Source organism: Lutra lutra, chromosome X (genome assembly GCF_902655055.1).
Source record: "Lutra lutra chromosome X, mLutLut1.2, whole genome shotgun sequence".
NCBI classification, from domain to species: Eukaryota; Metazoa; Chordata; class Mammalia; order Carnivora; family Mustelidae; genus Lutra; species Lutra lutra.
Genome location: NC_062296.1, coordinates 39512028 through 39530090, shown reverse-complemented (window position 1 = coordinate 39530090; position 18063 = coordinate 39512028). Strand labels below are relative to the sequence as shown.

The 18063-nt window shown below is 35.8% G+C and overlaps 1 protein-coding gene across 1 annotated transcript in view; it reads left to right on the top strand.

The window, feature by feature from the left end:
* Positions 1-18063, top strand: part of NRK (Nik related kinase) — a 136633-nt gene that overhangs the window by 58281 nt on the left and 60289 nt on the right. Inside the window, exons 3-5 of the mRNA XM_047716750.1 lie at positions 7702-7758; positions 9087-9158; positions 16704-16829. Coding sequence (XP_047572706.1) covers positions 7702-7758; positions 9087-9158; positions 16704-16829 — 255 coding nt within the window. The remainder of the gene's footprint in view (positions 1-7701; positions 7759-9086; positions 9159-16703; positions 16830-18063) is intronic.

The window sequence follows — 18063 nt, the reverse complement described above, 5'->3', positions numbered from 1 at the left end:
TTTTTCCGCCTTGTCATTTTGTCCAGATAAGAGTATATGAAGGAGCAAGTAAAATACTAAAAGGGTGGCAACAACCCCAGGAAAATATGCTTTAGCCAAATCAGAAGAGATCCCAAATCGTGAGGGGGGGAGAAAGGGGGTAAAAAGAGGTTCAGAAAGAAAAAAAAAATAAAGAAACAAAAAAAGAATACCAATAAAGAAAAAATATAAAAAGGAAAAACAATATATATATTAGATAAACTAGTTAAAAAGCGTTAAAAAAGAAAAGGGTAAAAGTTAAAATTAGCAGAAGAAGAAAAAAAATTGAAAAAGAAAAAAAAAGTAAATTAACTGCAAGGCTAAAGAATCATTGGGAGAAATCCATGAGTCCATGCTTTGCTTTCTCCTCCTCTGGAATTCCGCCGCTCTCTTTGGTATTGAAACTGCACTCCTTGGTAGGTGAACTTGGTCCTGGCTGGGTTTCTTGTTGATATTCTGTGGAGGGGCCTGTTGTAGTGATTCTCAAGTGTTTTTGCCCCAGGCGGAGTTGCACCGCCCTTACCAGGGGCCGGGCTGAGTAATGGCTCGGGTTTTCTTTCGGGAGCTTTTGTTCCCTGAGCGTTTTCCGTAGAGTTCTAGAGGGCGGGAATGAAGATGGTGGCCCCCCGGTCTCTGGCCCGGAGGAGCCGAGAGCCCGGGGTCCCACTCCTCAGTGCGCCCTCAGAGCACAGGCCCAATTACTCCCATCACCCTGGCCTCCGGCCGCGTTCCGAGCTGACTGAGCCTGCGACGGATTCAAGGTAACCCCAAGCTTAGAGCTTACTCCTCGGCTCTGTCTCTGTTGCCGGCTTCCCGTTCTAATACCTGTAAGCTCTGCAACATTCAGACCCCCCTGATCCTTCTGTGACCCTGCAGGACCTTAGGCCACGCTGATCCTGCATGGGCTTCACCCCGGTTAAGCTTCTGGAGCGATGTCCCTCAGCGGAACAGACTTTTAAAAGTCCTGATTTTGTGCTCCGTTGCTCCGCCGCTCGCCGGGAGCCGGCCCCTCCCCCCGCGGTCTATCTTCCCGTTGCTTTGGATTCACTTTTCCGCCAGTCCTACCTTTCACAAAGTGGTTGATTTTCTGTTTCTTGAGTTGCTGTTCTTCTTCTCTTCTATCTCCCGTTGGATTTGTAGGTGTTTGCAATCTTTAGATAAGCTATCTAGCTGATCTCCTGCTTCCTGAAGTAGTCTCAGCCTGCTACTTCTCTGCCATCTTGACTCCTCCCCTCCAGCAGTTTCTTTTCTTATAATAGGAGTAGGGGCTAGGAGAATTTTCTTCTCTTTGCTCTGTGATGCTTGAGAATTTATTAAAAAGTCATATGTTGCATGCAAACTCTGTTTCAGGAATCTTTGCTAATACAGTGAAACTAGTGACTCCTGCATGATACTAGTGGTATTATTGATTTTAGGGGGAAAAGCAGAGTAAAGCCCACATCTATAGTTTAAGACTTTCTGTGTGATTTTACTGTATAATATTCACAAAGACCAGTGAAAACTGTGAGGGTATTTAACACTCAATCTAGAATTCAAAACCAAACTTCTTTTTTTTTAATATCTCTATGTGTCTTTTCAACAAATGGTGTTTAAAATTAATTTCTTATAAAACATATACTGCAATTGAAAAAAGGTACATTATAGAAATTGGATTTGCTGGTTTTGGTTCAACATCTCATTGAGGGAGACGATCTATGACAACATCAGCTTCTATATGGCCAGTGAACCACAAGGTGGCACCACTGAACAATTAGTTTATCTCAAGATGACTTCTAGGATCTCTGGATAAATGCTGGAGGATAGTATTACCCCTTTTCAAAACTAACATCAAGCACTTCTAATGAATAGAGTATGAAAGAGAAAACTTGTAACTTTACAGTGGGGAAACTTGGCAGACATCACTTTAACCAAATACTCAAGATTAACATCACTGGTGATCAGTCATGGTCATACCATATACTCCTGGTATGACGTGGTGAGAAGGCCACTTCACCTCTCTGATGTTCTCTTCCCAAACCCATAACCTCAGTCTAATTATGAGAAAATATCAGACAAACGCAAAGTGAGTTATGCTGTACAAAATACTTGACCAGTACTTTTGAAAAGTGTCAAGGTCATGAAAAACAAGAAATACTAAGAAACTATCACAGATTGGAAGGGCCTAAGGAGGTATAATGGCTAAATGGAATGCAGAATACCAGTTTGAGTCTCACAAGAAGGACATTAGTGAAAAAACTGGGGAAATATGAATAAGGACTACAATGTGGTTAAGAGTATTGTACCAATATTGATTCTTAGTTGTGACAATTGTGCTGTGGTCATATAGGATGATAACATTAAAATAATAATAATAAAAATATGTTAATATTAGAAAAAGTTAGATGGAGGATAAACAGAAATGTTCTGTATGATCTTTGAAACTATTCTTGAAATCTAAAATTATTTGAAGTGAAAACTTTCATGTCAAGGAACTCTCAAAAATACTAGGTTAACAAGCAAAAATTTTCCATTTTTTTACTTAAATTCAATTAGCCAACATGTAGTACATCATTAGATTCAGATGTAGTGTTCAATAATTCATCAGTTGCATGTAACACTCAGTGCTCATCACATCACGTGCCTTCCTTAATGCCCATCACCCAATCTATAAAAGCTTGAAAAATGGTTAGGCATATTAAACCAGATATGGTTTCAAGATCTGGAGTTTAATTCCTCTATAGACACAGTGAATATGTTTACCAAACCCCACATTAGGATACTTTGTCTGACAAAATGTGTTCATGCAACTCTCAAGTGAGACAATAAATCACAGGTAATAAGAACCAACTTGGTTATCTCTGTTCTATGGCCTTTGGTGACATCTTTTAAAGACATTCAGTTATCTCACTAAATGTGTGTCATGAGTATGATAACTGTGTATTCTAACCTAGCCTTTTAAAAGCTCTGTGGCTTACTAACCACTGGTCATATGAGACAACACATGGCTATTATCCTTCCTAACGTGCCACATATTTGAGTAGCACAGAATAGAAATTTGGCCCATAAATATCCTCTTAGAGTCAAAGAAGGAAATATTTTTAACTCCTTTAAGGATGTATGAGAACCAGTCTTCAACCTGTCATATTTGTGAATACAGATGTGGGAAAATTTTGACTAACAAGGCTTTTATAAATGATTAGGAAAACAATAATTTGTAAGTCAAAATAAAATAATTAATTTTAAATAATAAAAACAGGGGTACTTCGGTGACTCAGTGGGTTAAAGCCTCCGCCTTCTGCTCAGGTCATGATCTCAGGATCCTGGGATCAAGTCCTGCATCGGGCTCTCTGCTCAGCGAGGAGCCTGCTTCCTCTTCTCTCTCTCTCTCTCTCTCTCTCTGCCGGCCTCTCTGCCTACTTGAGATCTCTATCTGTCAAATAAATAAAATCTTAAAAAATAATAAATACAATAAATAAAATAAATTTTAAAACAATAATTTGTAAGAGCAAATTTAAAAAATAATAATGTGTATTTTCTCCCAGAGATGCAAGTGAACATGGGAGTTTCCAACATATTCACATATCCACATACAAAAGAATGAAATTGAACCCCTATTTCACACCATTCACAAAAATTAACTCAAAATGTGTAAAAGATTTAAATAACCTGGGGCGCCTGGGTGGCTCGGCGGGTTGAGCCGCTGCCTTCGGCTCAGGTCATGATCTCAGGGTCCTGGGATCAAGCCCCGCATCGGGCTCTCTGCTCAGCAGAGAGCCTGCTTCCTCCTCCCTCTCTGCCTGCTTGTGATCTCTCTCTGTCAAATAAATAAATAAAAAATCTTTAAATAAATAAATAAATAAATAACCTGAAACTGGAATATCCTAGAAGAAAGCATAGGGGAAAAACCTTCTTGACATTAGTCTTGGCAACAATTTTTTGGATATGACACCAAAAGCACAAGCAACAAAAGCAAAAATAAATAAGTGAGACTACATCAAACTAAAATTTCTACACAACAAAAGAAATCATCAACAGAATAAAAAAGCATCATATAGAATGGTAGAAAATATTTGCAAACCATCTATCTGATAAGGGGTTAATATCTAAAACATTAACTTCCTTTCTCTGACCAGTCAATAACCTACAAATTTTCCTTTCCTTTAAAAATTCTAGTTTTGGGGGCCACCTGGGTGGCTCAGTGGGTTAAAGCCTCTGCCTTTGGCTCAGGTCATGGTCTCAGGGTCCTGGGATTGGGCCCCCGCATCGGGCTCTCTGCTCGACAGGGAGCCTGCTTCCTTCTCTCTCTCCGCCTGCCTCTCTGCCTGCTTGTGAACTCGCTCTCTCTCTCTCTCTGTCAAATAAATAAATAGATGTCTTTAAAAAAAATTCTAGTTTTTGGTAGCTGTCATGCCCCATCCAAAACTGGTCACCTGATTCTAGACATTTCCTTATACATTAGTTAGTAGTTTCTGAACCCTATCCCAACTCCAGCCCATTCCTTTAGCTTAGTTGCTATCCCTCTATGTGTACCAATTTCCTAGGGTTACTGTAACAAATTACCACAAACTGGGTAGTTTAAAAGGAAAAAAAAACTGTTCTTTCACAAGTCTGGAGGCTAGAATTCTGAAGTCAAGGAGTCTGCAGGGCTATTTTTTCCTCTGACTGGTCTAGGGAGAAAGTCTTCCTTGCCTGTTGGCAATCATCAACAATCTTAATTTTTCCTTGACTTGTATATACATCAGTTCAATTTCTACTTCTGTCCTCATATGGCTTTCTCTCTGGGTATCTGTGTTCAAATATCCCTCTTCTTAAAAGGACACTTGTCATTGGTTTTAGGGCCAGCCCTAATCCAGTATAAGTTCATCTTAACTTGATCACATCTGCAAAGACCTTATTTCCAAAAAAAGTCAGATTCACAGGTACAGATGGTTAGAACTTCATATTTTTTGGAGGACACAATTCAACACAAAACATCCTGACCTAACTCTCAGGCCTGATTCCATAAACTGAAAACAGCAACACATGCCTCTTCCTATCACTGCTATAAGCATCTAACCAGTATAATTATTTAATGCTTAATTATTTGGCAAGAACTGGAGTTAAGCCAAGGTGGCAGGATTTTTAGACATACTTTAGTTACTGGAAAGTTTTTGATCCATTTCTGACACATGGCCCCATTTACAAACAGTGGCATGCTCAATAAGATTGAAGGAGCCTTAAATGTGTGGAATTAAAACCTATCAGTTTCATCAGTGGGAAAAAAAATAGAGGTGTTGACATCCTTATGTAGCATGTAACATCAATAGAAATGGTAGAGAGTTCTTTTCCTTTTGATTTTCTTTGATGAGTTGGCTTTATTTTAATGAGAGAACTTGTAGGAATCTTCTTGTAGGCTTTATTTTAATGAGAGAACTTGTAGGAATCCTCATATACTTTGAAGTGGATGCTTTATAAAAAGAGATTTGACAACAAACAAATAATATATTTAAGGATCACATTTCTGAAATCAGTTCATCTTTTGCATTTACTCACTGATATGTTACCAAAGATATTAACAATATTATTCAGGCACACCATCCCTCATTTGATTATTCTATAAGTAAAAATTGTTGTTGTCTTTCTCATGAGAGCTGTGGCTAGTGACAGTCCTTTTGTTTGAATACCCCTGTATTTTCTACAGCTTGTTGCAACAAACCCACAAATTAGGTGGCTTGAAACAACAGAAATTTATTCTCTCACAGTTCTCAAGGCTAGAAGGCTACAGGGTCATTTTCCCTCTGAAAGCTCTAAGGAAGAAGATTTTTTCCCTCTTCCTAGCTTCTAGTGGTTGTCAGCAATCCTTGGAATCCCATGGTTTTTAGCTGCATCACTCTAGTTTCTTCTGTCTTCACATGGCTATCAAATTTTTGTGTCTGTGTCTGTGTCCATGTCTCTGTGTCCAAATCTCCCTCCCCTTTCTCTTGCCAAGACTGAAATCACTGGCCACTGTAATCCAGTATGACCTCATTTAACTTGATTACATGTGCAAAGACCTTATTTTCAATTAAGGTCACATTCTGAAATTATGCATTAATCTAAATTTGGGAGAGACACTATCTAACTCACTATAGTCCCCAAATTTTGCTAGATAGCACATTATATTTTCAGTTGAAACTTTACTCATGTAAATATAAATCTGAATTTTTTCTATGACTACAAGTTGAAATATTTTTAATGATTTTATTTATTTAGAGAGAGAGAGAAAGAAAGAGAGTGGGAGAGTAGGGGGAGAACTGGGGGAGACAGAGTGAGAGAATCTCAAGCAGATTCTGCCCTGATCATGTAGCCCCTGCCTGGGGATCGATCTCACGACCCTGCGTTCATGAGCTGAGCTGAAACCAAGAGTTGGATGCCTGACTGTGCCTCCCAGGTGTCCCTACAAGTTGAAACATTTTAAAAGGCACCAGCCAAAAAATGAAAGCTCTGATTCCAAACATCTATGTCCTTTTTTTTTTAATTATAAATCTGTAACTTGTACTTGCACTTAGGATAAGACTAAATTTTTCGAATTCATAATGTTTTCAATAAGAAAGAATCTTTTGGGGGCCCCTGGGTGGTTCAGTTAAGTGTCTGGCTCTTGGTTTAAGCTCAAGTCATGATCTCAGGGTCCTGAGATAGAGCCCTGTATGGGGCTCCATGCTCAGTGCAGAGTTCTTCCCCCTTTGTTCCTCCTCCTGTTTCCATTCTCACTCTCTAAAATAAATTAAAAAATAAAATCTTAAAAAAAAGAATCTTTCAGGACTTTTTCCTTCCATAAATATCATTGGTTCTCATGACTGAAGGCTTACTAAACAGTTTACAGATCATTGGATTACTTATGTATCACTCTTACCTGTGATCCTTATGGGGGAAAAAAACTTGTTTGGTGTATAAGAGGAGTCCACTGGGAATATATGTCTACATAATCCCACATAATCAGTTGAAAAATGTTGAGTATTAACATCACCGTTTTCCCTATCTTCAATCTGAAATTTTTACTTTTCATGTAGATGCTCTGGTGCCATGTAAATCAACTTAAAGATACTAAGAAATCAGTGCTTTCAAATGGGCAGTTATGTCCACTATTTTTAATACAAACACAGAAAAGCAAAACTACTCCATAAACTTGCTTGATTTTTCAAGTGAGCCAGCTGGAATTTCTTTAAATATTCATAGTTTAGGAGTGCCTGTGTGACTCCATTCGTTAAACACTGAACTTATGATTTCAGCTCAGGTCATGGTCTCATGGGTCTTGGAATAAAGCCCCGCATGGGGCTAATTTAACAATTCTGTACATTACTCAGTGCTCTTCAAGAGAAGTGCACTTTTAATCCCCTTTACCTATTTCACCCATCCTCCCACCTCCTCTTTAGTAACCATCAGTTTGTTCTCTACAGTTAAGAGTCTATTTTTTGATTTGATTTTTTTTATTTTCTTTGCTCATATGTTTTGTTTCTTATATTCCACATATGAGTAAAATTATATGGTATTTGTCTATCTCTGACTTACTTCACTTAGCATTATACTGTCTAGTTCTGTGTTATTGCAAATAGCAAGATTTCCTTTTTTATGGCTGAATAATATTCATATATATACATATATATCCATCCTCTTTATCTATTCATCCATGAATACTTCTTGATTATATGGATAGCATTTAATGTTTATTACTATCCTGTGTTTCAGGGACTCCATGAAAAAACTGGTGCATTTACAGCTGTTAAAGTGATGAATGCTCGTAAGGTAATATATCTTGTCCATAATCTGTTCACTTAATGGACTGTGGTATTGAGATAAACAGCTCGGAAAATATTTGTTTTTAATCATTATTATACATAATTATAATTATGTTAATCTGGATTTTTATATTTGTCATTTAATATTATTTCTGTTAGTATAGTATCTTTGTTATAGATTTAATATATTTACACATAAAAAATGTTTCACAGCAAAAGGTCCACATATTTTGGCATTCTATAAGAATGAAGAAAATATCTATATTCCTATTTCTAGTTGATTATCTGTTTCTAGGGATAGCAAAGAGGGAAGTTCCTCTAATATTATGTTCATCCTTCTGTGTTCCATCACATATTTTTCCCTGTCCCAACCTTTTTTTTTGAGAACTGAGGCCATTAGATTCTCAGTGATGGGTAGAAGGAAAGAACTTGTCAAAGATGAACATTTTTCAGGCATTTTCTGACAGATGAGCAAGAGAGAGTTTAATTGGCACTGTTCCTGCTAGCATTCATAAATTTGGGTCATGGTTCAAAGCATATTGTCATAGAATTTGCTAAGCACTTATTTCTGTCTTCTTTCTTCAGCATGACTGCCTCACTTTCTCAAGATAATATTAGCATGAACATAGCAAAGGTCAAAAAATTTTCACTTCACGATACCCTAAAGAAAACTTATCAAATGTTATGATTGACAAACTATATATATTCACTGAACTGTTGTCAATGTCATAAACTTTTCTTTTCCAATTTGTGCAGGGAGTGAATTGCTGAAATGATTTGAAATGATTTAAGGAGTTTTACATCTTTTATTTTGCCAGTAAACGTCAAATGTTGAAAAAATGTTGCAAATTTGAATTTCAAGAGATTTTGAAGTTTTGTGGATTTATTTTGCCCTACAAACCATGGCTTCCAAATAATAAACCTAGTACTTTTTGAGTGCTACCTTCTAAAATACTTATTTCCTTGTTTTGACTTGAAAGAACTTTGACCTACATTTAATCTACATTTTAGATACTTCAACTTTTGAAATATTCATAAAGTGTGTTCAGCCCATAAATAGTATCAATTACTTTGTTTTGTAAGAGAAATAACACTTTACTAACATCAAATTGTAATTTTCCCATCAGTATAGCAGTTAAATCTGTTACTGTGAATTTAATGCCAAGTTTCTGTATATCTAAGAATCTTATTTAAGTAAAATTATTAGTGAAAATTGAGAGGAAGAATATCAGGTTACTCTTCCATTTAGTGCCAAAAGAACACAAAACAATTAAAAATAAATCATTTTCAGAGTGTACCAATGCATCTAATAACATTTTGTTCTTGGTTTTACAGACTGCTTTACCTGAAATAGGAAGGAGAGTGAGAGTGAATAAATATCAAAAGTCTGTCGGATGGAGATACAGCGTGAGTACTGAAAGTCCCCATTAGCTCTCAAGTTGTCTTTCCTTTAATTTTCAAATTTAACCCTTTGTATCATTATCTCTAGAAGGCTGCCACTAACCTGGAAGTGATAACATACTATCTTTTAACACATTCACATAGATTCAGTCATTACATTTGAACACTAACATCTGTCAGAAAGTTGGAGCTAGAAGAAATGTTTCCCTGAACAGGTAAGTATTGACAGCAGGTGAAGGATTGATTATATCTACAGAGCATAGAGCCCTGTAGCTGAGTAGCAACACAAAAAATAATAAAACCAAGAGAAGATTTTGCCTTAAATTGGCCTTTTCATGTCTTTTTTAACACCTTTACAGGATATTTCAGACTGGTTATTCCCCTAGTATGATTCTAAGAAACATTGCTATTGTATATGAGCTAAATGAGGACTACTCTTTTTTGTTGTAAGAACAATAGCAGACAAAACCATAGGTTATCCAACCTAAAAGTCTTCCTGGCCATAGTACTCAAATATATAAAAGAGTGTGAAGATACTTTCTACATGAAGCTTTTTAACTGTCTTACAAAGCAGTCTCTATGATTCTAATAATTTTCTGGCTCTTGAATAAGATCAGACAAATAAAATTATTTTTTGGTAGATATTAGTGATCTATCATAATATTCTGTGGGCCTAAAAGCAGAATTCCTGTTCTTATCAATATAATTCGTTGATATCTTTTTTTTCCTACTTTCCTCCTTAGCTATCTGGTATTGAATATTTTCAACCTTTTTTGTCTTAATACATATGATCTCAGGATGTAAAATAACTTTTTCCACTAACACAATCACATTCAGAAAAAACTTTGTATTTATATTAGAAAAGTATTGATAAACAGCTTCGTGATTCATCTAGTAAGCACCAGGCTCTTGTTTTGTTTAGAGTGTATCTCAGGAGACAAAGCATATCCAAATGAAACAGATAGTACTGATTAATAACATGCTTTGGTAGATCAAGAAGCTGCAAAGGGTAAAAAATGAAAAATATAATTGTCTGACTAATTTTGCTTTCATCAAACATTTCTGTTAATAAATTCCCTTCTTCCCCAAACCCTCTCTGGTATTCTTTCCACAGGGAAAAATATTTCGGTTCTACAATTGGGTGAAATTATAAAGGAAGTTGTGGTATCTTTGAGCTGCCTCTTTTTGACAAAAATTAGGATATTCATGCTACTCTGGGATCACCTGGCCCTGAGCCAGGAAATGCTATAGCATCATATTACTAGGATATGTGTGAGAGTTTTAAATTACCCACTTGACCTGATGGATATAATGTACTTATGTGTTTCTCAAAAGCTCGACTTCCTGTTAATTGAGAATGGCAAACACACTAATGCTTTCCAAACATATCTGATCTTGGTTTATTGGTTTTGGGGGAGTTTACATTTATGTGGGAAACTCACTCTTAAAAGTTTCTTTAGTTGGGAACTTTGAACTCTATGATTATAAATTTTAGTAAGAAAAATAACTGCTAGCTGATCAGCCAGTTAGCATCTCTAAATCATCTTGAATCCTTTGGGGTAAGTTTGTGACTTGCATACACATCTCTTTGAGTCAGGGCTTTATGGAAATAGCAATAATGTGAAAGTTCAGACACACAAGTTTAAAGCCCATATCTATCATTAAATAGCTAAGAAGTACTTGGAAAACTGGTCCTGCCTCTCTAGGCCTCAGATTCCTCATAGGTAAAATGGCACCAGAATATTTGGCCTACTTATAAACAGGTTTCAAAATGTGGTCAAATGCAACTGCATAGCTTCCTGGAGCCCAGCCCTTCTATTCTTGCTTGGGGACATGAACTTTCTAAATCAGAAAGAAAGAAGAAAAAAGCTCTTTGATAATCAAACTACCAAATAAATTAAAGGACTCTGTCTGGCCCCTGCTTCTTTTACATGTTCTTTGTGTTCTTACCCTCACACCATCATCTCATGTCTATGGATCACACTCTATGAATTCATATTCCTTTCAGCACAACTATGGTGTCTTTCTAGGAACTTAGAGCATACATACAGAATTGGTAGTTCCTGAGGTTTTTTCTATATGATGGCAGATGTTGTTACCACTTCAAAGGACAACCACATCAGAGGGAAAGCAGAAAGTTCAGTGTTCCTATATGGAAAGATTTAGTCACAAGGATCAACTTTTAGCTTTGCGGAAAACAGGTTAACAGATTTCAAAGGGAGCTTATTAACTGAGCTTCCTTGGGAGGCTGGGGTGAGACTGGAACTTGAACTTCTATATAATTCTCATGCTACAAGCTGATTGTTTTATTTATTTCTGCCTTTATTACATAATAAATACAGAGAGAGAAACTGTCATTGGGTTTCCAGCTGGAGAAACCAGGTCCCTCTCCTTCCCCCAAAGACAAATAGGTGTCTAGATTTATTTTCTAGTTGTTGAATATTTATGGGTAAATCCACTGGAAAATTGCAGAGAAATGTCAAAGAATGTTCTGCAGCTGCTAGTCATTTCTCTGAGATTTCAAACTTTTTCCAAGATATATTATGAATACTTGGGGACATTTCAGAACCTAGTACATTGCCTTATATTTATTTCATAACTATTTTTAAAGTCTAACCACACTATTGCTAAATATAAAAAAAAATGTCCATCTCTTCTATAGGGTCTCAGAGAATAAGCTAAAAAGGAAAATGATAACTGACTAGATACATTCAATTACCTACTAATTTCAGCTAAAATATGTATTTTCCCCTACCCCTAGGTCATCAAGTCAAGCTAATTGAGGGAAATTTGGGGAAGAACTAAAGATAGAAGTTAGTTCCCTAATTACTTTACATGCCACTTGGCCCTTTTCTGATTCATTGCCTCAGAGAAGTCAAAGGTATCCTTTTTCACTGGATTTCAAAACAGGAGCTCAACTATTTTTAATTAAAAAGTCTTCTATTTTTAGTTTTTTGAGGAACCTCCATACTGTTTTCCACAGTGGCTATACCAATTTACATTCCTGCCAACAGTGCAAAAGTGTTCCTCTTTCTCCATATCTTTTCCAACATTTGTTATTTCTTAATTTTTTTTTAATTTAGCCATCCTACTAGGTAAAATAAGTCAGATTCAGAAAGACAAATACCATATGATCTCACTCATGTAGAATCTAAAAAAAAAATGAATAAACAGCAGAGTCAAACCTATAAATACAGAAAACAAAGTGATGTTTGCCAAAGGGGAGAAAGTGAAGGGATGGGTAAAATACGTGAAGGGGATTGGGAGATACAGGCTTCCATTTATGGGATGAAGAAGCCACAGGGATGAAAAGTGAGGATAGGGAATGCAGTCAATGGTATTATAATAGTGCTGTGTGGTGAAGGATGGTATCTATACTTGTGGTAAGCATAGCGTAACATATAGAGAAGTTGAATCATTATGTCATATGCCTGAAACTAATGTAACATTGTATGTCAACTATGCTCAAATTTTTAAAAATATAAATAAAAATTACACTTTTTGGTCAAATAGTATTTCTTTACGTACTACAACATATATTTACTTTGTATAAGAGTACTCTTGAAAAGGTTATATAAATTGAACTTTTATAGATGCAGTAGAACTTTTTTATTTATAATCAAATGAAGTTTAGAGCTAGTAGGAATTCAAAGGACCCAGGTGGTTAATCCATTTGTCAAGTATAATCACTTCCTGAGTCATTTCATATCACCCTCAACTTCATTATGCACGATTCTGTATTCATCAATGGTTGTCATTCATGTATGTGAATCTTATTTCCTGCTAGGTAAGAGGACATGATGTCTAAATGATATCTAAATGCATAAACCAATGATATGCTCACTGGAAATTCCTAAACAATTTAAGTTACTTTTTTAAAGTTAACATTTTAGAATATTTTTCTTCAATGCATTACACCTGTATACACATAAAGTGTGATGATTTTTAAATTATTGAGAAGCAAAGAGCTTATCTTAGATTGGCTCAAATAGTTACAGATAGATTATGGAACATATGGAAACTATTTGGTTGTCATGGTATAAGGGGACAGCTGAATCTTAGGGAGAGAGAATAATTTCCCATTCCCTCCAGTATAATAAAAGTGATGGAAACAAAAGTTGCTGATGTTAGTAGATTAGGGCAAGAAGTGGAGAAAGCTGCATAGTTCTGATAACACTCAAATGCAAATGAGAAGGTCAAGTAACAAAGATACTGTATGATAATACCCTGCATTTATAACATTCTTCTTTCGAAGACTCCAAAGGACTTTCAATTAATTGTCCCATTTATTTTTTTTAAAGATTTTATTTATTTATTTGACAGAGAGAGATAACGAGTAGACGGAGAGGCAGGCAGAGAGAGAGAGAGAGGGAAGCAGGCTTCCTGCTGAGCAGAGAGCCCGATGTGGGACTCGATCCCAGGACCCTGAGATCATGACCTGAGCCGAAGGCAGCGGCTTAACCCACTGAGCCACCCAGGCGCCCTAATTGTCCCATTTAGCTCCACTAATGTTCCATGGAGCTAAATAATGGCTACCAACTTCCATCAGGTTTCTGAGGATAAATTCAACCTCGGGAAGATAAAGTGAATTTCCAACTTTTAGTTGTTAGTTGGGGGTAAAACCTAGGTGTCCTAATGCCCAGTGTAGATGTTTTTGTTTTGTTTTGTTTTTTTGTTTGTTTGTTTGTTTGTTTGTTTTTTAGGTAGAGTGAGAAAGAGAGGGTGGGGAAGGAAGAAGCAGAAGGAAAGGGAGAGAGAGAATCTTAAGCAAGCTCCATACTGGGAACCTGAGATCATGACCTGAGCCCAAATCAAGAGTTGGATGCTTAGCTGACTGAGCCACGCAGGAGTCCCTAGATGCTCTTTTCTGATGACATCATACTGTCTTTCACTAAAAATGTCTCTTGAAATTATGTATTCTACCTTGGAAATCCCATACAAAATGGTGGCTTCAATTATCACTATAGAGATAATCCTCAAAAATAATACCTTTAGCCCTGACCTGTACCCTGAGTGCACACCCTTATCTCTAATCTGCACAATTCTATGCATCCATAAAAAGGAAGTACATTTATGTTTATTGATATAGAAACATGCAATTTAGTTATTGGGTAAGACATGCAAGTTGCAGAGTAGTGAGATATGTATATATTCTGGAGAAATAAAAATAACTGGAGAAATAAAAATGACTGAAGAAATATACACTCAACTGTTACCACTAGTAGAAGGACATTCAGTAAGTGTATAGCATTTACATGTTTTACTTTACATATATAAATACATTTTATCCATATGTATCACTGTTGTGATTAAGAAAACAAATGACTTTAAGCATATCTTTACAAAAGATTAGCACAGATCAAACCTGTATCTTAAAAATCCAATGAGTCATAAACCAAGTCAGTGTGGTACAGACATAAGGATAGACATACAGATCAGTGGAATAGGACTATTTCCATGTATCTATGGTTAATGGATTTTTTAAAATTTTATTTTATTTTTGCAGTGTTCCAAGATTCATTGTTTATGCACCACACCCAGTGCTCCGTGCAATACGTGCCCTCCTTAATACCCACCATCAGGCCCTCCCAACCCCCCACCCCAATCCCCTCCAAAATCCTCAGTTTGTTTCTCAGAGTCCACAGTCTCTCATGGTTTGTCTCCTCCTCCGATTTCCCCAAACTCACTTCTCCTCTCCTTCACCCAATGTCCTTTGTGTTATTCCTTATGCTCCACAAGTCAGTGAAACCATATGATAATTGATTCTCTCTGCTAGACATATTTCATTCAGCATTGACAAGGTTACAAAGACAATTCACGGAGAAAAATAATCTTTTCAACAAATAATGCTGAGACAACTAGATGTTCACCTGTAAAAAATTAACTTACACCCCTCGTTTATATGAAAATTAGCTCAAAATGATCAAAGGCTTAAATGTGAGAATTAAAACTATAAAACACATAGAAGAAAACATTTGGATAAATCTTCATCACTTTAGATTTGGCAATGGATCCTTAGATATGACACCAAAAGTACAAACAAAAAGACAAGAAATCAATAAATCAGACTTTACCAAAATTAAATATTTTGTTTCTCAAAAGACACTATCAAGATAGTGAAAAGACAACCCACAGAACAGGAGAAAATGTTTGCAAATCATAGACCTTATAAAGTATTTGGATCTAGAATATATAAATAAATCTTACAATTCATAATAAAAAGACAAATAACCCAATTAGAAAACAAAGGCAAAGATTTTCAATTAGACATTCCTCTGAAGATCATACACAAATGGCTAATGAGTACATGAACAGATCATTGATATGATTACTCATCAGGGAATTGCAAGGGAAAATCACAATGAGATAAAAGCCACTAGGATGGCTAAAATGATAAAACAGAAAATAGTAAGTGTTGATGAGGGTATGGAGAAATTAGAATTATCATTACCATTGGGAGTAAAAATAGGTACAGCACTTGGAAAACAATTTGGCATTTTGTCAAAATGTTAAATATGGAGTTACCATTTGACCTAACAATTTAATTCCTAGGTATATACCAAAAAGATATAAAAACATATATTTACACAAAAACTTGATATGAATGTCCACAACAGCATTATTTGTAATAGCCAAAAGGTGGGAATAACCTAAATATCTATCAGTTAATGAGTGAAAAATGAATAAAATAATGATATGCTATATAATATGGATAACTTTCAGAAAAAAATCACAAAAGTCCACATACTATGTGGTTTTCATTTATATAAGATGTTCAAGACAAATATATCTAAAGAAATAGAAAATATATTACGGGTTCAATAAAGCTGGGATGTGTGTGTGGCAAAATTTGGGAGTGATAACTAAAGAGTAAAAAGTTTCCTTTGGGGAGATAAAAATGTTTTAAAGTGGATTGTGGTGATGGTTGCATAATTCTGTAAATATACTAAAAACCATTGAATTTTATACTTTATAGATTTTATTTATTTGCTTGTCAGAGAAAGAAAAAGAGAGAGAGCATGAGGGCACAAGCAGGCAGAGTGGCAGGCAGAGGTGGAGAGAGAAGAGGCTCTCTGCCGAGCAAGGAGCCTGATCTGGGACTAGGTCCTTGGATCCTGGGATCATGACCTGAACCGAAGGCAGTGGCTTAACCAACTGAGCCACCCAGGCATCCCGAATTTTATACTTTAAATGGATAAATTATATAGTATATAAATTATCTCAATAAGACTGTTAAAAAATAAACAAAAATATAATGATTCTATTCAGTGAAAAGTTTATACAGCGGCCACTGCTGCTTGTGCAAGGATCATACTTTGAGAAACACTGAATTTAAAGGATCTTCAGTTAAGCTTTATTTTCTCCCAAATTCCCAGTTAACCAGAGATCTCTATTCTCTGACATTTCTAAATGAAACTTTATTATAAATTGCTCTGTGACGTAATGGGTAGCCATAGGATTTCCCTTGTTTTACCATAGGTTATGATCCCACAGTTATTAACTGGCATAGCTTAAGAGCTTTATCGTCTATTGTCTATTCTTATTCTGCAGGACGAGGAAGAGGATCTCAGGACTGAACTCAACCTTTTGAAGAAGTACTCTTTTCACAAAAACATTGTATCCTTCTATGGTGCTTTTTTCAAGCTGAGTCCCCCTGGCCAGAGGCACCAACTTTGGGTATGTATTTAATTACCTTGATCTTACTTCCTAAGATTAAGTCTCACCTGAGGAAATACATTTTCATAAACCTAGATGTCACTTTTGTGCACCTACAGGAAAATTTAAGAACTCAACTGCTCAAAGTAGTGTGACAAAATGTGTTCTGATTCCTGGAGATGGGAGTGATAAATATGGAATGATTTCAGGAAACTTAAGTTCCTGGTGAGGGACTTCAGGGTAAAATAGGGAAGGACTCAAATGAATACTGAGAATATCTAATGTATTTCTTAAATATAGTTTTGCTGCTTTTAACTTTTTATGTACATTTACTGGTATATTAGAGGTATGGACTTGCAAATGATGACTGGATAAGTATAAATTCAAATTAGCATTTGGTATTAACATAGGGGTGCATTTAATTGTTTTTAATTATATGTACTTATGTTTAAACATAACTCCTAGCTGTTCTTTTCTAAATGGTTAGTTATGTGACTTTTCCTTTATCTTTGTCATTTTATGTCTATACTATCACAAATTAGTAATCAATGAGATGTAAATTTTAGAGGGCATCTAAAACCTACACTACAATTGCCAGAATTGTTGCTGCTTCCCACTATAGCAGAAACAGTCAAATTATAAGAATATGAGTTTTGGTCAAAGATATGCTTATTTAAAAGGGGATATTTAGAACATAAACCTAACCAAAGAGACTAAGAATCTATACTCAGAAAACTATAAAGTACTCATGAAAGAAATTGAGGAAGACACAAAGAAATGGAAAAATGTTCCATGCTCCTGGATTAGAACATAAATGAAGTCAGTATACACTTGCCAGCTACATTTCCATTTCCAGGTCAAGTCAAGAATAGCATTGTTTTTTCTAAAATAATAACTAAGAATTTTCAGAATTTTCAGTTTTCATGGAAAGATTGTTACACTTCATATAATGGACTTTAGGAAGAATGTGGACATTATAGAAAGGTTTTCAACAAGGGATTGAATTGAAATCATGGTGTTCAAACTTTAGCATGCATAAGAATCTCTTGGAAAGCCTGATAAAATACAGATGGCTGAGCTCCACCCCTAGAGTTTCTGATTCAGTTGGTGTGGGCTGTGGGTCCATGAATCTGAACTTAACAAGTTCACAGGTGATATTGATGCTACTGGTCTGGGTACCACACCTTGAGAACCTCAAATCTTCACTTTAACTCTATTTTCTTCCAAATATCCATCTAAGTATATTTTCTATTTT